The sequence below is a fragment of the Eretmochelys imbricata genome, chromosome 8 (assembly GCF_965152235.1).
Source record: "Eretmochelys imbricata isolate rEreImb1 chromosome 8, rEreImb1.hap1, whole genome shotgun sequence".
Lineage (NCBI taxonomy): Eukaryota > Metazoa > Chordata > Testudines > Cheloniidae > Eretmochelys > Eretmochelys imbricata.
The window spans coordinates 77,144,842-77,167,140 of record NC_135579.1 but is presented as its reverse complement, the minus strand read 5'-3'; the positions used below and the strand labels follow the sequence as shown (position 1 = coordinate 77,167,140).

The following is a 22,299-nucleotide window of genomic DNA, read 5'->3' as shown; positions in this document are numbered from 1 at the left end:
TTCCATTAACAGTAGGGAAAATTAAGAGGAAAAACTAACAAAGAATAAAAATATGTTCCTATTACAGTGCTGAGTCAGCACTCTCCATCTCATTTTTCACACCCAATGAGCATGCCCAGAAAAAAAGGGCTCCTGACTCCTCTAGCTTCATCTGTACATCTCCTGTGAGAACTGTGTGAGTCTGCAACTTGCTGCTGCTAATCCTGGACCACTACAGCTATGCCTAATGCAGTGAGTCTGTGAAGAGCTATGATAGTATAGAATTGTGTTGGATACAACACAGAAAATGGTAGTTTTTGTTGGGGATAGGTCAAGATTTGTTTGGTTGCAGTGTCTCCTGCCAACTCTAGGAAACACAGAGTTAAGGTAATGGCTCCCACGCACAACATTAACTCTGTATTTCCTGATAGAGGCTGAAGATTAGCCACCTTCCACATTTTGGAAGGGCGTGAGAAAGCACTAGGCAACCTTAACTGTTTGTTAACACAGTTTTATGTCCGTGAATGTCCCTTGTTTTCTGAGGAAGTGGTGGTAGTGCGTCCTGACTGAGTTCAGTGGGCCTCTCCACCAAAGAACCAGTTCTTTTGGACTGGCCTCTGTGGTGTCATTTTTATACCCCTGCCCCTATTGTCAGACCAGTTTTCAATAAAATATCCTTATGCAAGCAGATTTTAGACTAACTTTCAATATACACTAAAAATCAAAAGCAAGTCATTGTGCATGACTGTATGAGGCTGTATCTTGGGAACTCCTTGACCGAATGACTTTAAACTTGCACCACAAAGTTTACCCCACCCCCTGTTCTGGCATACCAATTTTCAAGACAATCTCCTTATGGATATGGATCTTAGAGCACTTCAAAAAATCTGCTCTAAAGCTCTTCAATAATACTGCCTACACTTGAGGCACAACTACCAAAAGAAGTCTCTTTGCAGTTCCTCACCCCAAGTAGAGTGCTTGCATAACCAGACACTTTCAGGTATTTGCAAAGGAGAGGACTCTTAGCTCTTGAACAGTGCTTGGATGCAGGACAACTGCATATTCCCCTACGCCAGGGGTAGTCAATTCTTTTTTGTCATGGTCCAGATTTCTTGGTCAAGATATAGTCAAGGTCCAGACTCCAGAGAAAATAATAAAAAAATTAACAACGATAAGTAAAAAAAAAAAAATTGGGGGGATCTGTTCAAAAGTATCTGTCAGCCCAGATTTGGCCTGCAGTTTGCCTGTTGATTACCCCTGCCCTAAGCCACCATGTGAGCTGAGCTCCATTCAGATGATCATCACAGTGCAGTGCCTCAAGCTTACGGTGCACTATTCTAAAAGTGTATGTGAAAATCACTTTCTCTGGCATGGATCACAGATGTGTGCCAATTTATAGAGGCAGAAAGACACTTTAATAACTCTTTTAAATATTTTTGGGGGAGATACTGTAGCTCTGGAATCTCTTGGCAAAGTGATGCTACATTACATCAGCTTCCCCACCCTCAGCCCAGATGAGGCATACCAGTTTTCAAGACAGTCTGAGTATACATGCGGACACTAGCGCATGCTGAAAAACTGGCTCTTAACAAGAGAGCTCAACTCAACCTATGATTTGGCAAAGCTGCCCCATGATTCCCTTGTGTGGGCTAAACAAATTAATTTAGTCTTGGACAACATTCTCTTTCTTTTCCTTCCCCCATAGAACTACAATCACCTTTTTTAAATAAAGGTTCATTAAATAGCTTTTAAGTTGCATAGTAGGTGAAAACTGGCCAAGATCCTGAGCTGCACGAGCAGAAGATTTAGTATAACTCAAGAAAGGGATGCAAAGATTATTTTAAATCACCTTTTTGTTCCCTTATACGGATTCTGAGTCAGTCCCCTCCCCTGGTACAACTTAGAGCAATCTGAAGTAGGTTTATATGAAGTGTCTACCCTAAATATGGTGCTATAAATAAGATGAAGGCTTGATATACCTGTCCTTTCTCAATCCATTAACTAAAAGTATGACTTTTTAAGTTCCCATGGCAAAGCTGTCATTATTACCCAAAACTTTCAGAATGTGTGCCACTGGGACCCTATCAGTAAAATCAGGACAACTAGTTATGCAGTTGCAGAGTAAACCTTGTTATATATTGTCTATAATAGTTTTTAGGAAATAGTTGTAATTTTTGTACAACATCAGCTTCAACAGGGCTACTTACATGTGAAAAGTTAAGCATGTGTGTTTGCAGGATTCAGGTTTAAGTAACTATGTTGAGTTATAAATAACTAGGCCTTATCTATATCTTATCTATAAAGATACCCCTAAAATATAGGTACAGATTGATATGATTACTGTAGAACTATTTTGACAGCTTTGTTTTTATGTAAGAAAGACAGTCCGCATGTTCACATTTTTGCACCCCATGCCAGCTTCTGCTGGGGAGTGTTGCTGCTTCCTTGTTGCTCAGCAGCAGTAGTATGAGTACACTCAAGCTGTTCTGGCCAATCTCTGCTGGCAAGCCCAGCCTGGAAATAGTCATTGTAATTTATTGTTTGATTTTTTTATATCTGTGAAAACATAAATTCCAGTTCTAGAGTATACAAGCTATGCTTAAACCTTGTCTATACAAATACATTGCACTGGCTTAACTAACAATCTATTTGTAAAGCAATTTTAAATAGGTGCAAATCCCTGTGTGGACACACTTCCATTAGTTCATAAATGGTAATGATCAGTTTAGACTGAGCCACTACATTTACTGAAACAAGCTAAACTGCTGTAACCCAGCGTCCACACTTGGCCTGGCACCAGCTTAATTAAACTGGTTTGAAATCATATTTGCAGGTATATTGGAGCAATTTTGTGTTGGCTGTAGACCAGGCCTTAGTGGCAGGGAGGAGGAAACAAATGGTTTAAAAGTGGGATTCCTTCTGACCTGGGGAGGCAATGAGGATAAGTGAATGAGCCTAATCCCCAAATGTGGCAGAGATGCCTCTCCTGCCCAAATCCAGGCACAAACACTGTTGTCTATATATCAAACATATTACTGAACTGCCCCTCAGCCTCCTTCTGGGCTATGTTTGTGTGCTGTATTGTCAAATCCAAGTGGTCATAAATCCTGAGTCAGGCTTCCTGAAATCACCATTAAAAATAATATTGGGGGAGGGGAGGTGGTGTTCTACTGGACTATCTGTTGTTTGTGCTTCAAGATTCGAGCTTTTCACTGCAACCATGAAGATTAGAAATTTAGGAAAGCTGAGAGGTTTACGTAGTAACAGGACTCCAGGAGCTGGGGATTTATGGACGAAGGGCTTCCCGCAAAAAACCTAACAAAAAATCACGAGTTGGCAACAATGGGGGGCACCATTTCCTCCCAATTCCCCGCTTCACAGCGATGCGGGAGGGTGGCCCCTACCCTCGGCCCGTTCCCGCTTTGCCCCAAGTGGCAAGCTGTAGGGTTCACTCCCCACGAACCTGCACCCCCCCATCCCATCACGTGCTCATAGGGAGCCGCAAAGCAGCGACGCGTTTGCGACAGGGTGACAGCCAAATGGTGCGACAGCCGCGGCGGGCGGCCCCAGCCAGCAGCGGTGGAGGCGGCGGCCGAGGGCTGCCGGAGCCGAGCAAGGAGGAGCCAGGGTGGGGGAAGCGGAGCTCGGGTGGGCAGCCAGCCAGCCGGGGAGCGCAGCGCCGCGCTCGCGCCGACCCCCATGAGAGGGGGGGTTCTTGCCCCTCCCGGATCCCCCAGCCTCCCGCCCGGGCTGAGCACTCAGCGCCCCCTCCCCCCGATTAGTCCCGGACCCGGACCCGCCTCCCTCCCCTCCCCGGCGGCGGCGGCAGCGGCAGCAGCAACGTCCAGGTGCGGAGTTCAAACCAGAGCGCAATGGCGTCCAACACGGCGGAGAGGGAGATTCTCCTCACCGACCTCCAGGTAAGCGGGGCCGGGGCCGGGGTCGCTCAGTGTCCGGGCTCTGGCCGCCGCGGGCAGCCCGCTCGCCTCCTGCCCCCGAGGGCCGGGTCCCGTCCCGTCTCAGCCCCGCTGCCTGGAGAATCCAACCGCCCCCTGGCTCCTTCAGGCCCGGCCCCCGCGGCACAACGCTCCGCAGACTGGACGCTGAGACCCTCCCCCCCCGGCCTGTCGCAGGCCGGTTCCGCGGGTGCTGAGGGGATGGACCCCACCCCATTCCCGTCACATTCCGCCGCCCCGCTTGGGTCCGGCTCTGGTCTCTCTCCTCCCCCTCCCCAGCTGGGGCAGCCGCCTTCCCCTCCGCCAGGCCCCCAGCCCCGTCTGGGCTCCTGCTTAGCGCGCGCTGCCGGAGGATAATCTTCTTGGCCCGAGCCGCTTCCCTCCCTCCCCGGATTAATGCCCGGAGTGACTCAGGAAGCGTCCCCCCCCTCTGGGCAGGTTGTTTGAGAGTGAGCTGAAACGGCCTCTCCAAGCCTTGGCTCGAGCTCGCAAACAGATTAATAGCCCCTGAAATCCTTGTGCAAGTGGTGTGAGGTCCCTTCTCTTCCACGTGCCGCTGCCGAGATTTCCCTTTTTCCTCCTCGCTTCGTTCAGCCCCTTAGGTGCACATCAAGCTATGTTTACAAACACCCGAGTCGGTTCATCGAAGGAAATAAACGTAATTGGCTAGTCAGTGCTGGGCACCCTATGCATAGTAGAGGATGTGAAGTAGAACAATTTTTTCAGCTGTGTCACTTGCAAATGCTCTCTCCAGCAGGGAACCAGTCAGGTCTAATTCCAGTCTTTTTCTAATAGAAAGTATTTTTCTTTGTTTTTGTTTTTTCATTCCCGTTGAAGTGCTTGATGATCATACCAGATGCAGCTTTTCTTGTATGTAGGCTTTGGACTCATAATCCATGCAGAGAAGAAAATGGACAGATATAAATTAGCTCAGTGCATTCAGAGAACTCTTTTCTTTAGTTATAGAGTAATAACTGGTAGAATGTTATGAAAATGCAGCTGTTTGTCATTTCCAAGCCTCTCTGAAAACAGACCAGTTTCTTTGACTTGTGTGAAGTATGGAGTTAGACTATGAACAGTGTAACTGTTACAGTTCTCCAATATGTTTTGACTACAAGACTAAATAGAGATTTTTAGAGTAGACTTGCTGTGTACTTCTACTGCATGTTAGATTATTTCTCAGCTAGGAAATGGATTTTTGGTAGCTCTTGCCCCCTGTTCCCCAAGCCTCTGTTTAGACTTCAGAACTTTACTAAATCTATACAAAATAAGGCGTTACAGTTTTTATAGGGCAAAGATGCAACTCTGAATATCACTTTCAAGTTAGTAATAGGATAATAAGCTAAAGAAAAAGTCTGTAACTGGAAAGCATGTAATTTGAGTGGAAATGAACAAAAGATGCCTGAAAGGAAGATGTTTTACTTTGAGTAATTTGCATGTAATTTTTTAAAATATAGTAGTGATGTTTACAGTATGTACGTGCTTACTGCTAAGAGTCTAGGGCAGGGGTGGGCAAACTTTTTGTCCCGAGGGCCACATCTGGCAATAGAAATTGTATGGTGGGCCATGAATGCTCACAAAATTGGGGTGGGGGTGAGGGCTCTGGTTGGGGGTGGGGGCTTTGGGCTGGAGAAGGGTGGAGCTGGGGATGAGAAGTTTGGGTTGTAGGAGGGTGCTCTGGGTTGGAACAAGGGGTTTGGAGGGCAGGGGGATCAGGGCTGGGGGTTGGGGTACAGGCTCCGGCTGGGGTGCGGGCTCTGGGGTGGGGTAGGGGATGAGGGGTTTGGAGGGTGGGAGGGGGATCAGGGCTGGGGCATGGTGAGAGGCTCAGGGGTGCAGGCTCTGGGCGGCGCTTACCTCAGTAGCTCCCGGAAGCAGTGGCATGTCCCTTCTCCAGCTCCTACCTGACTGTGTGACCAGGCAGCTCTATGCGCTGTCCTGTCTGCTGCCCCTGCAGCTCCCATTGGAATGCTGGAGGGGGGCCATTGGAGTGCAGTCATGCCGCTGCTTCCGGGAGCCGTGTGGAGCAGCCCCTGACTCTGCTTCTTGACTGGAGCACAGGAGAGGGGCCATGGAGCGGCTCCCAACCGTGCGCGCCAGCTGGAGCGTGGCAAGCCTCAGACCCTGCTCCCCAGAGGGAGCTCAAGGGCAGACTTAAAATGGCTGGCAGGCCGGATCCAGCCCGCGGGCTGTAGTTTGCCCACCCCTGGTCTAACGGAAAGAATGTACAATGAATATTGAGCATACTTCATTTACTTACTGCAAGGGTAGTCAATTATTTTTTGTCATGGTCCATATTTTTTGGTCAAGGTATAGTCAAGGTCCAGACTCTAGAGAAACATTTTTCACGCCGCAGTAACAATGATGATAATAAGTAAATAAGAAATGTTGTGGTCCATTCAAAACCATCTGGCAGTCTGGATTTGGCACATGATCTGCCTATTGACTTACTGCCTATAATGAGAACAAGACTAAAGGCGGGTTACTAGCTCAAAAGTTAAACTCCAATTGCTGGTTCATAACATGACTTTCTATAGAAAGTGTTTGTACTGACCTTTTATAAACTATCAGTGTTTTAATAAAACTTGATATTGCTGATACCCAAGTTGTGTGACGTTTTTGAAACATCCCTGTTTCATTAAGTTGTGAAATAGATGATGTTCTATATGTAAGATACAAAATGTCATAAAAGCAGGTTTTGCGTAGGCTTTTAGTAATTCCCGTCTTTCTCTCAAAATTACTACTACTGTTTATGTAGCACAACAGGAAAGACTTATAATACTTGATTTATACCTAAGTAATTATTCTTCCTCACCCCTATCACTCTGTAGAAGTACCTGAATTGTGTGACATGAAGGGACTGTCTCTAGAGGTAAAAAGGTAGTTTGTTTTCCATGACTTCGGCAGTGTCATCTGATAAGCCAACAAGAATGCCAAACAGAACCTATTAGGAAAAAATCTGACAGCCCACCAAACTCATTTCACATATCTTCATTTGATATGTTTAATTTTAATTAAATGGTTGTTTAATTAAATGGTTGTCACAATGTTACATATACAAAAAAGTGAATATGAATAGAGGTGAAACTGAATTTGTTTAGAAATATTTATTAGAAAACTTTGTAGCAGAACTGCATAGTCGAGAACAGTGACATTTTTTGTGGAAAAACCAAGAGTGGAACAAATCCTGTGTCTTCTGTATTTTCTACACTACTAGTAGTAATATATAATATGTACCAATATATGTAAAGCTAGCTGTCAATACAGGAAACCTACAATATTAACAAGGAAATCCAAATGAAGTTTAAATTTATTATTCTGTCAATTCTGCAAAATATAGAAAGGAGTCATCATATCAGAATGGACAACTTTGTGAAAGTTATATAATTAGTTTTATATCCCATTTTCTTATCCTTTTATATTATTCACTTAAATCGTGGTTTATTAGATTTTTATTTTTTCTGGAAAAATTGCATATTAGAATTTTGAATTCACCACTCTTATTATTTAAAATAAGACATAATGAGATTGTATTAAATCATGTACATTAAAGTTTTTTCTTTGAACTGGTTCCAGTATAAGGCACTTAACTGTAGTTCACATCAGGAGTGCACAGTTGCGCTCACGTTTCTTTAATTCACTGGCACATTTTTTACCTACAAGTAACCTCTAAAACTACTGTAACTGATAGGGGTTGGAGAATTTATTTTTACTTTTACTTTGTGTATTTGACAGAACTTTCCCTAGGTAGTCAAGATACTCTCCTTTTGTTCATGTGGGTCTTTTGACAAGAAAACTTGGGAGCAGGTGTACTGGCTGAAACGATTTCTAACTCATTTTTGTGAAATTGACAGATTTCCTGTTGAAGGTCCCATACAGCGACCACTCTAAATGTCTCATTCAGTTTCCACTGTAATTTCATTCAGTCTTTAAAGACCATTTTTAAAGCCTTGTGTTTTCCCGAGTCACATTTCACTGTATTTTAGTCAAGTTAGCTTGGGATTCGGCTATGTGGAGTAAGGAATTGCAGAATGAGAGAACAATAAACTGTGGCTTCCAGTGTGTTTGCTGGTAATCTGGAATTTCTCAGTAACAAAATCTACAACTTTGTTTTCTCTGACAGCAACAACATTACAAGATGCTGTAAAATATTTTATATCTGTGTTAATGGAGAGTATTAAGAAAATGTTAAAAGAATGCATAGAACCAACTGATCTTACAGTAAAGATTCAAAGCATTACCTAAATCAGGTATAGTCTAAGTATTTGCTAGAATTTTGTAATTAGAAGGTAATGTTTAGTTGTTGGACAATACTTCAGTCTTGGCAAAATACAATGAGCATGATAAGGCGAAAACATGCACAAGTAGCTGACAGTATGGTTTACTAGGAACTGATGCAGCAGTTACTGTAGCAAATATGCTTGTTTCGAAATGAACTTGACTTACAAAGAGAGATTTTGCTAACTTTGACATATTAACTGGACACTTGTTATATAGCAAACACAAGGTTTGACTGTATATCTGATTTTTTTTAAAAGAAATTAAACTTAGTTTCTTTTGGTTTCCATAAGTAAGTAGGAAAATAGATTTCAGTTGGTACCTTAATTTTCTATATCCATCTTCAGTAAAATACAAAAAAGTTAAGAGTACTGGATTGTTTACAGAATTATTAATGAGATATGGAAAAATCTTGCACTTGTCTCTAGGTTGCTGGTTCAGATTTGTCAAAGGTCAGAAATACAGATCCATAGCTATCAAATGAAGATATGTGAAATGAGTTTGGTGGGCTGTCAGATTTTTTCCTAATAGGTTCTGTTTGGCATTCTTGTTGGCTTATCAGATGACACTGCCAAAGTCATGGAAAACAAACTACCTTTTTACCTCTAGAGACAGTCCCTTCATGTCACACAATTCAGGTACTTCTACAGAGTGATAGGGGTGAGGAAGAATAATTACTTAGGTATAAATCAAGTATTATAAGTCTTTCCTGTTGTGCTACATAAACAGTAGTAGTAATTTTGAGAGAAAGACGGGAATTACTAAAAGCCTACGCAAAACCTGCTTTTATGACATTTTGTATCTTACATATAGAACATCATCTATTTCACAACTTAAACAGATATGTTTAAAATAAAACACAATCCTCCCTTCCAAAGATCTACCATCTGCATCGTAAGCCATCCACATATGCTCCCCTCTTCAGCTTCACAGGGAGAAAGTTATTACAAATGATGTTTTGTGTGTAGTGTTCTGTTTTCTAATTGTAAATTTTACAATTTGTACAAGAAGTGTTGCCTATTTCAAACTACTGGTGCTTCCTTGAGAGTGGTGAAGCTTAACAGAAGCCATATCATTAAGAAGTTGATACAGAGTTGGATAATGAAAATACTTATGCATGTGAATAACTTTACTTATGCATATTAAATTGGACTACAGAATTTATATGAGTAAAGTTACTGATGTGCTAATTGTGTATAGGACCTGGTCCTTAGAGGTACAGGCTTTGATTTTGCTCTTTAAACCCCTTTTATTGATGTTATAGAATATATTTAGATAATTAAATTTCATATTCATTCAAAATTTTTCCCCAAACACCTATTAGCACTTAGCCTTAGTTTGTTCTTTTGAGTTATGTCTACACTGGCAACTGAACGACAAAACTTTCGTCTTTCAGAGGTGTTAAAAAACACACACACACGAAAGACAAAAGTTTTGCCAACAACAAGCACTGGTGCGAACAGCACTTTGTCGGCTGACAACGCTAACGCTGCTCATTGGGAATGGAAGGTTTTTTGTGAGCTGGGGAGCTGACAAACAGCGGCTATGCTGTGTGCCTTTTGGGACACGGTTGAAGTGAGACAGTCCTGTTGCTAAAAGTTGCATAGTGTAGACATATCCTAAGTATATTATTGGCAGCAGTTTTTAAATTTAAACTGAGTGGCAAAGAATTAAGATCTAATTCCACTAATACTACAGGCCATAGCCTAGTATGTTGAGGAGTTCCATTTTCTTCAAATTGGGCTGCTGCAGTTAGTAAATTATTTACATTTTTTCAGAATTAGGTCTTACATGTGAACAGGTATATTTACCTAAATAACAACTTAATTTGTAAATGTCTTTTTCTGGAGTATTCCTATGGACCTGAGCAGAATAAAGGAAAAAATGTTTCATGTTTTCATAGAAATTTGATTTTGATGAAGGCTTTTAGCCAGCCCTGTTACCCGATTTACTAATCAGATACTATATTGCCAGCAATCTTTCCAGGCTAAACTTCACAACAGAAACCTTTCATAAGTCACTTTAAATGTTTACCTCCAAGTGGCAATAAGTTAAAAGGATATTACCAAGTTAATTTAGACAGAAGTGTGTTTTTATTTTTTGAAATGACACTGAACATTATCATAACAGAATGGCGGAGAAAAATAATCCTTTCCGTTAACTTAATGGCACATTTTGTATATCACTTTCCTGTACTGTTAACTTCTTATGTTTGTGTTTATTTTTTTCCACACTTCTACATGGGAGAAGAACACTTAAAAATGAATGTGACTGGGAGGGGGAAAGGTTGGCCAGGGTATCAATGACACGTGTAATACCTGAAAATAACTGACTTATTTTCGAAGTAAGTTGTACACTGTTTTGAGTACTATAAAATTATTTTTGTGTTAAATGAAATGGAATATTGAGTGTTTATGTTTTGGATTAGAGCCCTGGGCTGGAGCTCAGGAGACCGTGGTTCTATTCCTGGCTCTTCCACTGGCCAGCTGGAGCTGGGTGATCTTGGGCAAGTCACTTCACCTCTCTGTGCCTCAGTTGGGATGGGGATAACGATACTGACCTCCTTTATTAAGCACTTTGATTTACGGATGAAAAAGCACTATATAAGAACTAAATATTATTTTTTACTCAAACTTAGTTAAAATAGTTGAGTGAATTTTAAAACTGCACAAGTATCCTAGTTACTCTCTTTTGAATAGTTTAATTTCTGAAATAAGTATACTATAAAAGATTACCCTCAAATAACTTATTTGTCTCTGTTCCTACAGAACTAAAAAAAAACCAGAACAAAAACAAAAAACAACTCACAGCAAAGGCTAAAATTGCCCTTGACCATCCTTTTGTGTCATAGGTATTGAAGTACCTGTAGAGTTGCCCAGTATTTCTCAGATCCTTGAATACTGTTCCCATAACATGGTGAGCTTAGGGAGGACTTCCAGCTCTAACTCTAAATTTCTCTGCTTGTCTGGGTTTAAGATACACTTTAATTGTAATTGTTTTTAACATTTGATTCTCTTTAAACATTTTGAAAAGCTGGAAAAGTTCTTAATGGGACAAAAATAATCCTTAAATGTGTAGTTTTATTGATATGTTGGTTTTGAGACACCTTCTGAACTGATGTCCTGTCAGCTGACCTGTTAACATTATAATTTTTGGCTACCTTTTCTTTTACTCAGCGGTAGTTGGTGCTTCCTGGGTCATTGGATCCAAGACAGTTGCTTTAACTTTTGTTCAGCATCCAGTTACATGGTAATGGGCAATAATGACACAGATATGTATTCACAACATGCATAATATCTCCACCATCTGAGCAGTTTTGTATATGGTGAGATTGGGGATTCATTATGGTAGAATTCAAAATACCCTAGGAGAATTCCTTATAAAAAACTAATTGTACATGCACTTCATGTTGACGGTGAGGTGGCTCAAGGGATTAATAGTGGGATAGGCAATCTCATCTCTAAATCCCCAGTTCAGCAAAGCATATAAATACATGGGTAAGTGCTTTGATGAGTAGGGATGAACTGTTGAATCTGGGCCTAAAACATCATTTCACATCTGCCTCAGGTTCATAGTGACCAAGCATTGTGGACTATATACTGTGGTCTCTAATTTTTCCCTATCACCAAAACGCCTGTTGCACTTGGCACTAGTTGGTAGTTTCATTGCTCGCTAAGGTGCCAGTGATTGAATGAGAATAGAGACTAAACTGGACTTTCACCTCTAGGGATGTTTCCTGCAGAACATGAATGAGACATTTGAATAGTGTGTTGAAGCTTAATTATTACTACCTGTGCTTTACCACTTTTGGGAATAGTGGGCTTAGTTTCTAACATAGTTGAGCTAGCTTCTTTCATAAGTTTTAGATTAACTTTTTAAAAATGATGCTAGGTTGAGTTTTATATTAATTTCATATGCCTGATTTTATAACACTTTGAATGAGTGATTAAAAACTGCTTTATTGTGGCATAAGAACTTGAGGCTTCATAAAGCCAACAAAACACTTGGAAAAACATGCTGGATGGTCTGAGGGTGATAGATTGACAGGGACATGTAAAGCAGATGACTTACAAATTGTCTTCAGTTTCATTTCCTTGAATCAGTGATCTTATTATTGAAAAAAATTAATAAAAATTAAGATTGAGAATTTTGCATACACAAAGGTCAGGAAACTTAAATATGTTTCTCACAGACCACTTATCTCTTCTTCCTTTAACATATAGTAATGCCATCCAATAACCATACAATTATGATTAAAGTATTTTAGTATTTGTGGTCACAGACTATATTAAAGTGGTTTTTGAAGGGAATAGATTTGTTGTATTTTTCAACCATAACTGAGCCTGTGTATCTTAACATGTTTTGATTTCTTTTAAGTGTAACTTGTACTCTGAATTTCTTGTGTTAATAATGTTTACAATAATTAATAACTTTGCTTAGTTACAACCTAATTTCTTCAAATTTGGCCAAACTCCAGGTGGATGGTTAATTTGGTTTATATGCACTATGTATATTTATTAGCAGCAGCATGAGAACATCATCTACATACACATTAATTTATGTGGGTCTTCTAAGCAGCAACAGGTAAGAGAGAAAGTTTAAAAAAGTATGGTGTAAATAAAATAAAACTGGCATGGGAACTGGGAAAGAGGTTATTTATCCCTTTTAAATGACTGGATTTCAAGTTGGAGTCCATTGAACAATGCGTCATTCAAGAAGTTCCTAAATCTTCTTATATTTTTTGAAATAGTATGAGAAGAATATCTTATTCACTTCTGTTACTGATGCTGCTGCTGCTTTATTGAGTGTATAGATTTAGACACTCATTTCCTTCATGTTTATGGCTAGGGCCCTACCGACTTTATGGTCCATTTTGATCAATTTCACGGACATAGGATTTTTAAAATAGTAAATTTCATGATTTCAGCTATTTAAATCTGAAATTTAACCCAAAAAGGAGTTGTGTGTGTGGCGGGGGGGAGGGGAGAATGTCTCAAGGTTATTCAGTGTGTGGGTGCGGGGGAAGCGGGGGCTTGTGATACTGCTACCCTTAGGATGGCAATACCGCAACCCGCCTAAAATAATCTTATGACACCCCTCCTCCCCCCCCGGCCGCAACTTCCTTTTGGGAAGGACCCACAATTTGAGAAATGCTGGTCTCCCCCGTGAAATCTGTATAGTATAGGGTAGAAGCACACAAAAGACCAGGGGAGACCAGCTTTCACAGTCCGTGATGCATTTTTCATGGCCGTGAATTTGGTAGGGCCCTATTTGGTAGGGTAGATGAAGATACATCCTTGCACAACTCCACTGACTATGGGTTGTGCCAGTTAGTATGAGAGGAGACTAACACGGCTACCACTTTGAAACCTAGGAGGGAAGTGTTACTTAGTCTTTGTCCGTCTTAATGACATTGCTGAAGTTAGATGCATGTTCCTATGCCTTGCATTAAGGCCATATGTACACTAGAAGATGTAGATGTAGTTTATTCAAGCAAAACTATGCTTTTGCCTGCATAGCTAATTCCAGCCTCCTCTTTCCACTGAGTGAAGTAGGATAAACGTTTGCCAGTATATAAATGAGTCTACATTAAGGACTTCTGCCAGCACAGGTGTTGGTCAGGGATAACACCTCTTCACAATCTCTACTGACTTTGTTATGCTGGCTGAAATTTGTAGGGTATATATGGACTAATTAGCTAAAATGATCTCTTTTTGCCTGAAGTCCTGTGTTGTTGTTTTTTAGAAATCTCAATTTCCTTTACTGTAGATTCTGTTACAGTACTTAGAGACAGACAAACTCTTTACTTGATGCCTGAATAAGTACAAATCTGAGGATATGGTGTCTGGAGCTGGAAAATATGGGTCTAATTCGTGGCTGCTGTTTGTACTTCTGTAGTTTACTGAAGTTTTTACAACAAACTAATGATCCTATTGAAGATTTTTTTTAACCATTTTCTTTGTGAAGAGGTGGTAAGAAAGATTATAGATTTCAAATTATGAGTGAATCTTATTTTCAGTGTTGCAGTAACAGTGTTTTTCCTGTTCAAGTTGAAAGGTATTTCTTTTGATAACTCTCTGGCAGCATTTTTTTGGGTGACAAGAAAAAGAGTGTAACTGAAACTTAGATCTAGAGCAGTAAGAGAGGAATTAGTAATATGTGCATAATCAGGTATATGTGCTTGCATATCATGGCTTCAGAACTGATCACAGAAGAGTGTGGGGGGAGTTAGCATTACAAAAGTGTTTTCAACTGTACCAGGTTGGAAAGAGTAACTTTTAATTTGGATTATAAATCAATTAAAAGTAATAGGTGGCAGAATTAAAGTGTGCTGGGCAGTGAGACCGAAAATATTGTTCCAACCCTCTAAGTATAAGTGCTGATATACCTCTTTAGACGAAATTTATAGAAGTTGATATGCAGAAGTTTTTAAGAGGTCATGTTTTGCACACTGCCTTTATAGACATAAGAGAACTACATGTATATGAACATTCCAAATGCATATATTACATCCTTGCTGTGTGCTTGTTTGTTAAATTACCAAAGGAAGTAGGTACCAAAACTAATGTGACAGATATTTGCCCGAGGTGGAAAGATGTTTCTGGACTAAGTGATTCAGATAACGTCTCCACATGCAAACAGGAGCAAAGGTATATTAAGGGGTGGGGTGGAGGAATGGAAATCTATCAGAGCAATAGGCACTTTCTCATTTTAAGGTGTAGTTGTATTCTTGTGTAAATACTACAAAGAATCAAGTAAGACACACTGAACAAATAGAGTTGTGTAAACTGTCTATGGGAGTTGTTTGAGGAAGTTACTATTATGTACAAATGTTGATAGAGATAATATAGCTCAGATCTTTTAGAAAGTTCCATGTCACAAGTTTCTGTAGGTATGGAAATATAAGGGTATCCAAATATCTTAACTATGCTTTATACTGACACAATTTTTAAAAAAATCAGATCTACTGTCGTACATTAAAATTGTGTGGCTGTTGCATAGTGTCGCAACAGGACAGGTAAGGTTGTATGTTTATTATAACTATGCATTTCTTTACTTTAAGATGTGGGGATTGATTTTAATTTGAACTTTAACTCTGAATTTTCTAGGTTTACGCTTGGTTTTGGAATAATAAAACCTACCTGCAACTTTTATACCGAATATTGCTCCTATGTACTCAACTTTAGCTTCTTTTTAACATAGTCTTTGATTATAAAATAGAAGTCCCAGTAATCATGCTGGCTTTTATTGAAGGTGGCGTGCCATGGGTTTTTTTGGGAGAAACAGTGAGAAATTGAAAGTAGATAACTTAAAAATTTTAGATACAGGCAAAATAGAAAGTATATGAGAAGTTCTTTAGCACATCAAAACAAAGCTTTGTAGTTCAACAGGAATTTTAGTAATATTATGGAGTAGCCCTTGCTTACTGTGACCCTTATATTATAGTTTAAAGCTGACCTATGATTTTTCTGTTTAAAAGCTGATTTTTTTCCAAAGTGTTCTAAAATCCACATGCATATTCAGATTGTCTTGAACATTTCTGGGCTTTAGTGGGGCCCAGGGTAGGTTTTTTGGTGTAAACTTGGGATCATTTTATCTAAGGATTACAGAGATAGAGAGCACAGGGGAGGGAAAAAAGCCTTGTCATAAACTTTTCTATTATTATTATTATTTGTTTTTGCTCATACCTATGGCTCAAACTATTGCACTGTCCGTCCATCCCCGCCCCTTTCCCTCAGCCCCAAGTGTTATCTGATTGACTTTGACCTCTGTTAGCATCCAGTACTGCTTGCCCAATGTGGCAGAGGGTATTTTAAAAGTTTTGGGTTCATTCTAGCTCTTCAGATTGGCATGTTTGGGATCCACACTACAATGATTTACACGTATGCCCTGGGACTACTGCTCTGTGGCGAGTAAGAGTGCATAGAACAGGGGCGGGCAAACTTTTTGGCCTGAGGGTCGCATCAGGTTTTCAAAATTGTATGGAGGGCCTGTTAGGGGAGGCTATGCCTCCCTCAACAGCCAGGCGTGGCCCAGCCTCCGACACCTCTCCCCCCCCCCCCCCCCAGGACTCTTATCCCATCCACCACCCCCTGTCCCCTGACTGCACCCAGAACCTCTGCCCCTGACTGCCCCCCGCTGCCCCATCCAACCCCCCCCTCCTTCCTGACTTCCCTCCCGGGACCCCTGCCCCCATTCAATCCCTCTGTTTCCCGCCCTCTGACCACCCCGACATCTATCCACACCAGCCCCCTCCCCTCCCCCCCCGGCCCCTGACCGCCCCCTTAAACTCCCCTGCCCTCTTACCGCGCTGCCTGGAGCACCGGTGGCTAGCGGCACTGCAGCCGCGCCGCCATGCAGCACAGAGCACTGGGTCAGGCTGGGCTCTGCAGCTTTACTGCCCCAAGAGCTCGCAGCCCCACTGCCCAGAGCATTGTGCCGGCAGTGCAGTGAGCTGAGGCTGCGGGCGTGGGCGAACAGCAGGGGAGGGGCCGGGGGCGAGCCTCCCAGGCCAGGAGCTCAGGGGCCGGGCAGGAGGGGCCCGCAGGCCATAGTTTGCCCACCTCTGGCATAGCGGCATGCCTGATGTCAGTCAGTGGATCGCTATGGGGAAGATACTAAAGACACTGAATCTGAGCAACAACCACATATTGTGAGTTCAAGTCCTGTCCGTGGCAGATTTCTGAGATTACTCATTCTGTGTTTTGTTTTGAGGGGCTGTGAAGAATCTAGCTCTGTAAAAAAAAAAAAAAAAAAAAAAAAAAAAAAAGAAGGTATTTCCTTATCTCACCTATTTGGATCTCTTGCATAGCAACACCAGAAAAAAGAGGTCCCTGAAAAACTCTAGCTGCAGTTGCATATCCTTCAGATGGCAAGTCTGGTAATTTGTTACACCTAACACAGTGAGGGTCTGAGTGTTTGAAGAGGCATGATGGCGTAGTGTAGAATTGTGTTGGACACAACACAGAAAATAGTAGGCTTTCTTGAGAAGTCAGGCTTTGCATGGTCCCAGTGTCTATTGCCAGTGACCAAAGGACAGAGTTAAATTTATATGGGTATGATATGGTGTGGGAGACATTACAGTAATTCTGTATTTCCAGGTTTTCAGAGGTTTGTGTTAAAGCCACATTGTGGAAAGGCATTGAGGTAGCACTGGGCAACCTTAAAACTGTGTTAGTGAAGCTTTTTGGCAGTGAATTTTATGTCATTGAGTGAAAAGAAAATTGACTTGATGAGTGCGCTGTTGAAGCAGAAAAGATGCACAATAAATAGAACATCAAACTTTTGGAGTTGGAAAGAGCTACTGTTGCCAAACTTCAGGATGGACGTTTAGGACCCAAGAACTCTTTCCCTGTAGACCTTGAAAGTGTGTGGGTTTTTTCCCTTCCAGGCCTGACTGTTCTTGTAACTTGGGTAGCACTGTTGTCCAATGCAGTTCATAAAGATGAAGTATCTGAGCTAAGAAGTGGTATTACAGTTGAATATGAAAACATTTTCATCGTATTTAGCAGTTATTGAATAACAAATATTTTAAATGGTTCTTCACTAAAGAAAGCAAACAATCCTGGGTTTCATGTCTACAATAATATAGTATGCTCAGTTGTGGCATGAGTGAGTGATTGTATAAGATACTGATTAGACCTTCCTTGGACAACTGTGTGCAGTAATGGTTGTCGTGTTTTAGATGCTTAGCCTGGCCAAAACTCCACAGCATATTGGTACAGAAATCCCTTGTTAGTTTCAAGTAAATCTGTTTATTGAAATATTGTTTTTAAGTTTTTGTTTTATTGGCTTCTGTTTAGCAAAATATTGGCTTTCTTCCCCCACTCTATGGCCCCAATCAATCCTGGGTCTTTTTTACTTGTCATGATTGTTATCAGTGATGCCATTAGAGTTTTGCAAGTAGGATTTCTTTTTTACCATCTCTGTTGGCTATAATGTGGCTTTTAGGTAAGCAGAGCAAAATGATGCTCAATGTTTTTCATGTCCCACGGTTCCTTACAAACATAATCCACATAGCATCCCCACAAAGTGGGTTAGTAATAACATTAACTCCAATTTACAGATGAAGAAGCTAAATCACATGGAATATTAGTGGCCAATAAGATGATAAATCCTTGATCCCATCCCTGTGCTCTGTTCCCTAGGTGACATCAACTCTCCAAGCCAATGCAAAGGTAGGTTTTTTTTTCTTTCTCAGCAAAAGTAATAGATTATTTTTAAAAGTTTTGATAAAATTTGTGGGCTAAATACTAAGGTCACACCCCCTCCCTAAGTTAGTGTTAAATTGCTGATGCTCATAATTTATAATGTGTATCACACATTGTAAGATAAAAGTAATTTATCACTGGTTTAGGTTTTATAAACCTCATAGTATCAAGAAGTTCCCTGGAAAACTTAAAGAAAATTGCAAATCTGCAGTCTGGCCTTTGCTTATGGTTTTAGAAGCACCATATTTAAAACAATCAATAGCCTTTCCAATAGCCTATTATTTATACTGTATTAATTTCTAAGCTTAATTGGAAGCTTTAAAAATGTTGTTTTTGCATTGACCTGTTTCAGTGAAAGATTTCTCTGTAGATTTAGTGTGTGTAAAGTAAGACAAGATTATTGTTTCTCTTAGTGATGCTGGATCTCAGATTGATATTAGAAGGAAAAGGCTGAGTAAATTGGGTATATTTCCTTTAGAAAAGAAATTTATATTTTAGAATTGTGGGGATACATTAACGGATATAAGATGCTGCTGATTGCCAGCCTTAAATACATGAAGGTGTGTGTAGTGGGAAAAATGCATTAAGCTACAGATTCTAGATAAAGCTTTTAGAAAGAAAGGAGCTCAGGAAAAGACAAGGGGTATGTTTCAGTCAAGTAGCTTATATACTTATTATTTTATTACTTGACATAATTACTGAATGATGTTTAGATCAGCAGTGGTTTTAGAGATGTTCTAAAGTTAGCAGCAGCACTAGAAAAGTAAAGAGTACTGTAAATTGTACATGTCTGACTACTGCTGTAGCATTCTTGAACTGCTGCCCATTTAGGACTCTGCAATCTCCTTTAATGGAGACATGTTTTCTTCAATATTTGAGTTTTATTGCTAATAAGCTAATATTAAGTTAATGTTTTTAATCAAAGAATGATAACTTTTAACACTTTGCAGTTTCAGAATGATTAAAACTTCACTTGCAATCATAATTCGTCAAGAAGATGGTTTCTTCATTTTTATTCCTGACACTATTCATTAAATTAATCAAATGTGACCAGTCTTGGCATCCTGAGTGTCTTTCAGGATGAGATGGAAGGTTACAGTTTTGGATCTCTTTTAAAACAGATACAATACTACTTAATATTAAAACAAAACAAGGTTTATTCCAAAGTTTTGCTGGTTACCATATAGTCTGATTGGGAAAAGAAGAATTTTATGTAAGTGAAGAGCAAAGATGCATAGCCAATTCAAACTAATATAAACAGTGTGCCAAAAACTTGGCATAAATCATGTTAACTGCTTCTTTGAGGAGAGTATAGAAGAACTTTTAAATAAACAGATAAATAAGTAAATAAAGTCAAGGGATCATATTTGAACTAAATCATGTTTGGGGTGCTATATAATCTGAGTCCTAATTTCTCCCATATAGTATTTCCACTCCAATATACAAGGCTCTTCTCTTGTGGAGAAGGAGGGCCAGGTGCCACTTAATACTGTTCCTATAATCAGCTAAGGGGTTTGCTACATAATGGCAGAGGCTCCTCCCTCAGAGGCTGGATCACAATGCACTCTCAGAAAGAAAAGGAGTACTTGTGGCACCTTAGAGACTAACAAATTTATTTGAGCATAAACTTTCTTGAGCTACAGCTCACTTCATCGGATAGCTCACTAAAGCGTATGCTCAAATAAATTTGTTAGTCTCTAAGGTGCCACAAGTCCTCCTTTTTTTTTTGTGGATACAGACTAACATGGCTGCTACTCTGAAACCAATGCACTTTGAGTACACCAGTTCTGGAGAAGAGGACCAAACTGGAAATCTAATCCCAACAGTGGCAATATACTGCGTTTCTGCCTCAGAACTGTGGAGCATAGCAACCTAACTAAAAGACACAGCAAACTGTAAGATCTTGTGGATGGTTTTATATTACCAACCATCACTGTAGTATCTGAGCACCTTCCCTGTAAAATCAAGAACAGTAGTAAAGTCTCTAGTGAACTGTATGGAGTATCTGGTGGTTCTCCCTTTTGGGGGTAAATGCTCTGTCTGAAGGAGGATTTCTTATCATTTGTTGCAAAGATTTTTATTTTTTTGAGAGATTACCATATATACTCGTTCATAAGCTGAATTTTTTAGTAAAAAAGGGAAGCATCAGAGAAGGGGGTCGGCTTATGAACGGGTATAGAGCGGGAGAGGTGGGATGTAGCCCCTCCCCCCAACAAAGGGGGCAAGAAGAGGCAGCACAGCCAGCAGAGCCAGAAGGGAAGAGGCGAGGCCAGAGTCTCTCCATTTCTGGCCACGCTGCTCTCCTCCCAGCCTCTGAAGCAACTGCAGCTCCGGGGCTGCGGCCGTGCCGCCCGGCCCCACCCGCCGGAGCATGCACCGCCCGGCCAGGCCAGAGACATCCTCCCCGGCCAGCCCCAGCTAAGGGATGGGATGGGGAGAGTGGGGGATGGGGGTCCCGGGCTAGGGGTAGGGTCATGTGGGGAGTGGTCACAGGGGTTACTCCCCTGACCCTCTCACCCCCCCCCCCCCAACTTTCCCCACCAGTTGCTGTCCCGGCCCGTCAGGGTAAGCAGCTGGCGGGCCCGGACGGTTTGTTTAATTAGTTTACCTCCATGCCTGCAGACAGTCTCTGCCCGCCAGCAGCTTATCCTGATGGCCTGGGAGCCAAAGTTTGCCGACCCCTGAATTATAGGGTTGGCTTATGAATGGGTCTTACAACACTGACACCACTTTTAACTACTGTATATACTCGATCATAAGCCAGTTCATTTATAAGCTGACCCCTGTAAGATTGATAAGTAAAAATGGAAATTTTTTATGAAAAGGGGAGATGGTATGAACATCTGTGGGTCTGAGCAGATGAAGGCCTTTGGAGAAGAGGAGCACCACTCTGAGCTCTGCTGGAGAAGAGTGACTCCAGCTACTGTTACGCTGTGCCATTTTCTCCTGTTATGTCAAGTAGGCAAGTTAGTAGTATCTGTTGGTTTTACTTTGTCAAAAGCTGCAAGAAATCCAACAATATGAGCCTGGGGACCTTGCCTGTGTCTGTGGCCATAAGGAAGTGGTCTCTTAGTGCCACTGGGGATGTGTCTGTGTTGTGATCTGGTCTGAATCTTGACTGTAAATCATCCAGGATATTGGCTGACATTGCATGTTGGCTCCATTGCATGGAGCTCAGTAGTTACTACTACCTCTACTTTCTTCAGAAGAAGGTCATGAGCTCAGCAAGGGGTGAGTTTGGTCGCTCCCAAAATGGAAGAGGGGGAAAAGGGACAGGATGGACCAGGTCCTGTGAGATTTCCAGATGCCACAGGATTCCTTGGGTAGGCTTGAGGACTCATGGGATTTCGCATGTGTTTTGGAGCCAGGATAGGACCCTGTGGTCAGGGCCACTTCCTGTTTGCTGGTTTCCAGCAGCCAGGAATTTGAGTCAGCTGATTCAGAGTACTAGCACAGAAGGCCAAAGAGGTGCCCAAACAGATGCTGGCAGCCCTATGGAATCTTGGTTGCTAGAAGCAGTATCTGTGGCCAAGAGAGCACTTGTACTTTGCACCTCTTTAGCTTACACAGTAACATCTGTGGAGTTCCAGGCATTGGGGAGGCTGTGGGTCTACCCAGGGCCTGGTCTATACCAGAACTCCAAATTTGGCAGTTATCTCGGGTGCCCTTTTACTGCAGTCTGTGAGTCATCCAGACACCTGCCAGGGATTTATGGTCTGCAGGATGCTGGAGAGTTGGGCCCTGGCTGCCGGGACACAGAGTGATGTCAAAAAGAAAAGGAGTACTTGTGGCACCTTAGAGACTAACCAATTTATTTGAGCATAAGCTTTCTTGAGCTACAGCTCACTTCATCGGATGCATACTGTGGAAAGTGT

At 41.4% G+C, this 22,299-nt stretch overlaps 1 protein-coding gene across 5 annotated transcripts in view; it reads left to right on the top strand.

The window, feature by feature from the left end:
* Positions 1-3,596: 3,596 nt before the first annotated feature.
* Positions 3,597-22,299, top strand: part of PKN2 (protein kinase N2) — a 139,280-nt gene continuing 120,577 nt past the window's right edge. For 2 of the 5 annotated variants that reach the window (XM_077823996.1, XM_077823997.1), the window contains exons 1-2: positions 3,597-3,899; positions 18,362-18,391. In XM_077823996.1, the coding sequence (XP_077680122.1) occupies positions 3,852-3,899; positions 18,362-18,391 (78 nt within the window). In that variant the 5' untranslated portion in view covers positions 3,597-3,851. The remainder of the gene's footprint in view (positions 3,900-18,361; positions 18,392-22,299) is intronic. The other 3 variants (XR_013346846.1, XM_077823994.1, XM_077823995.1) reach the window with 2 other exon arrangements.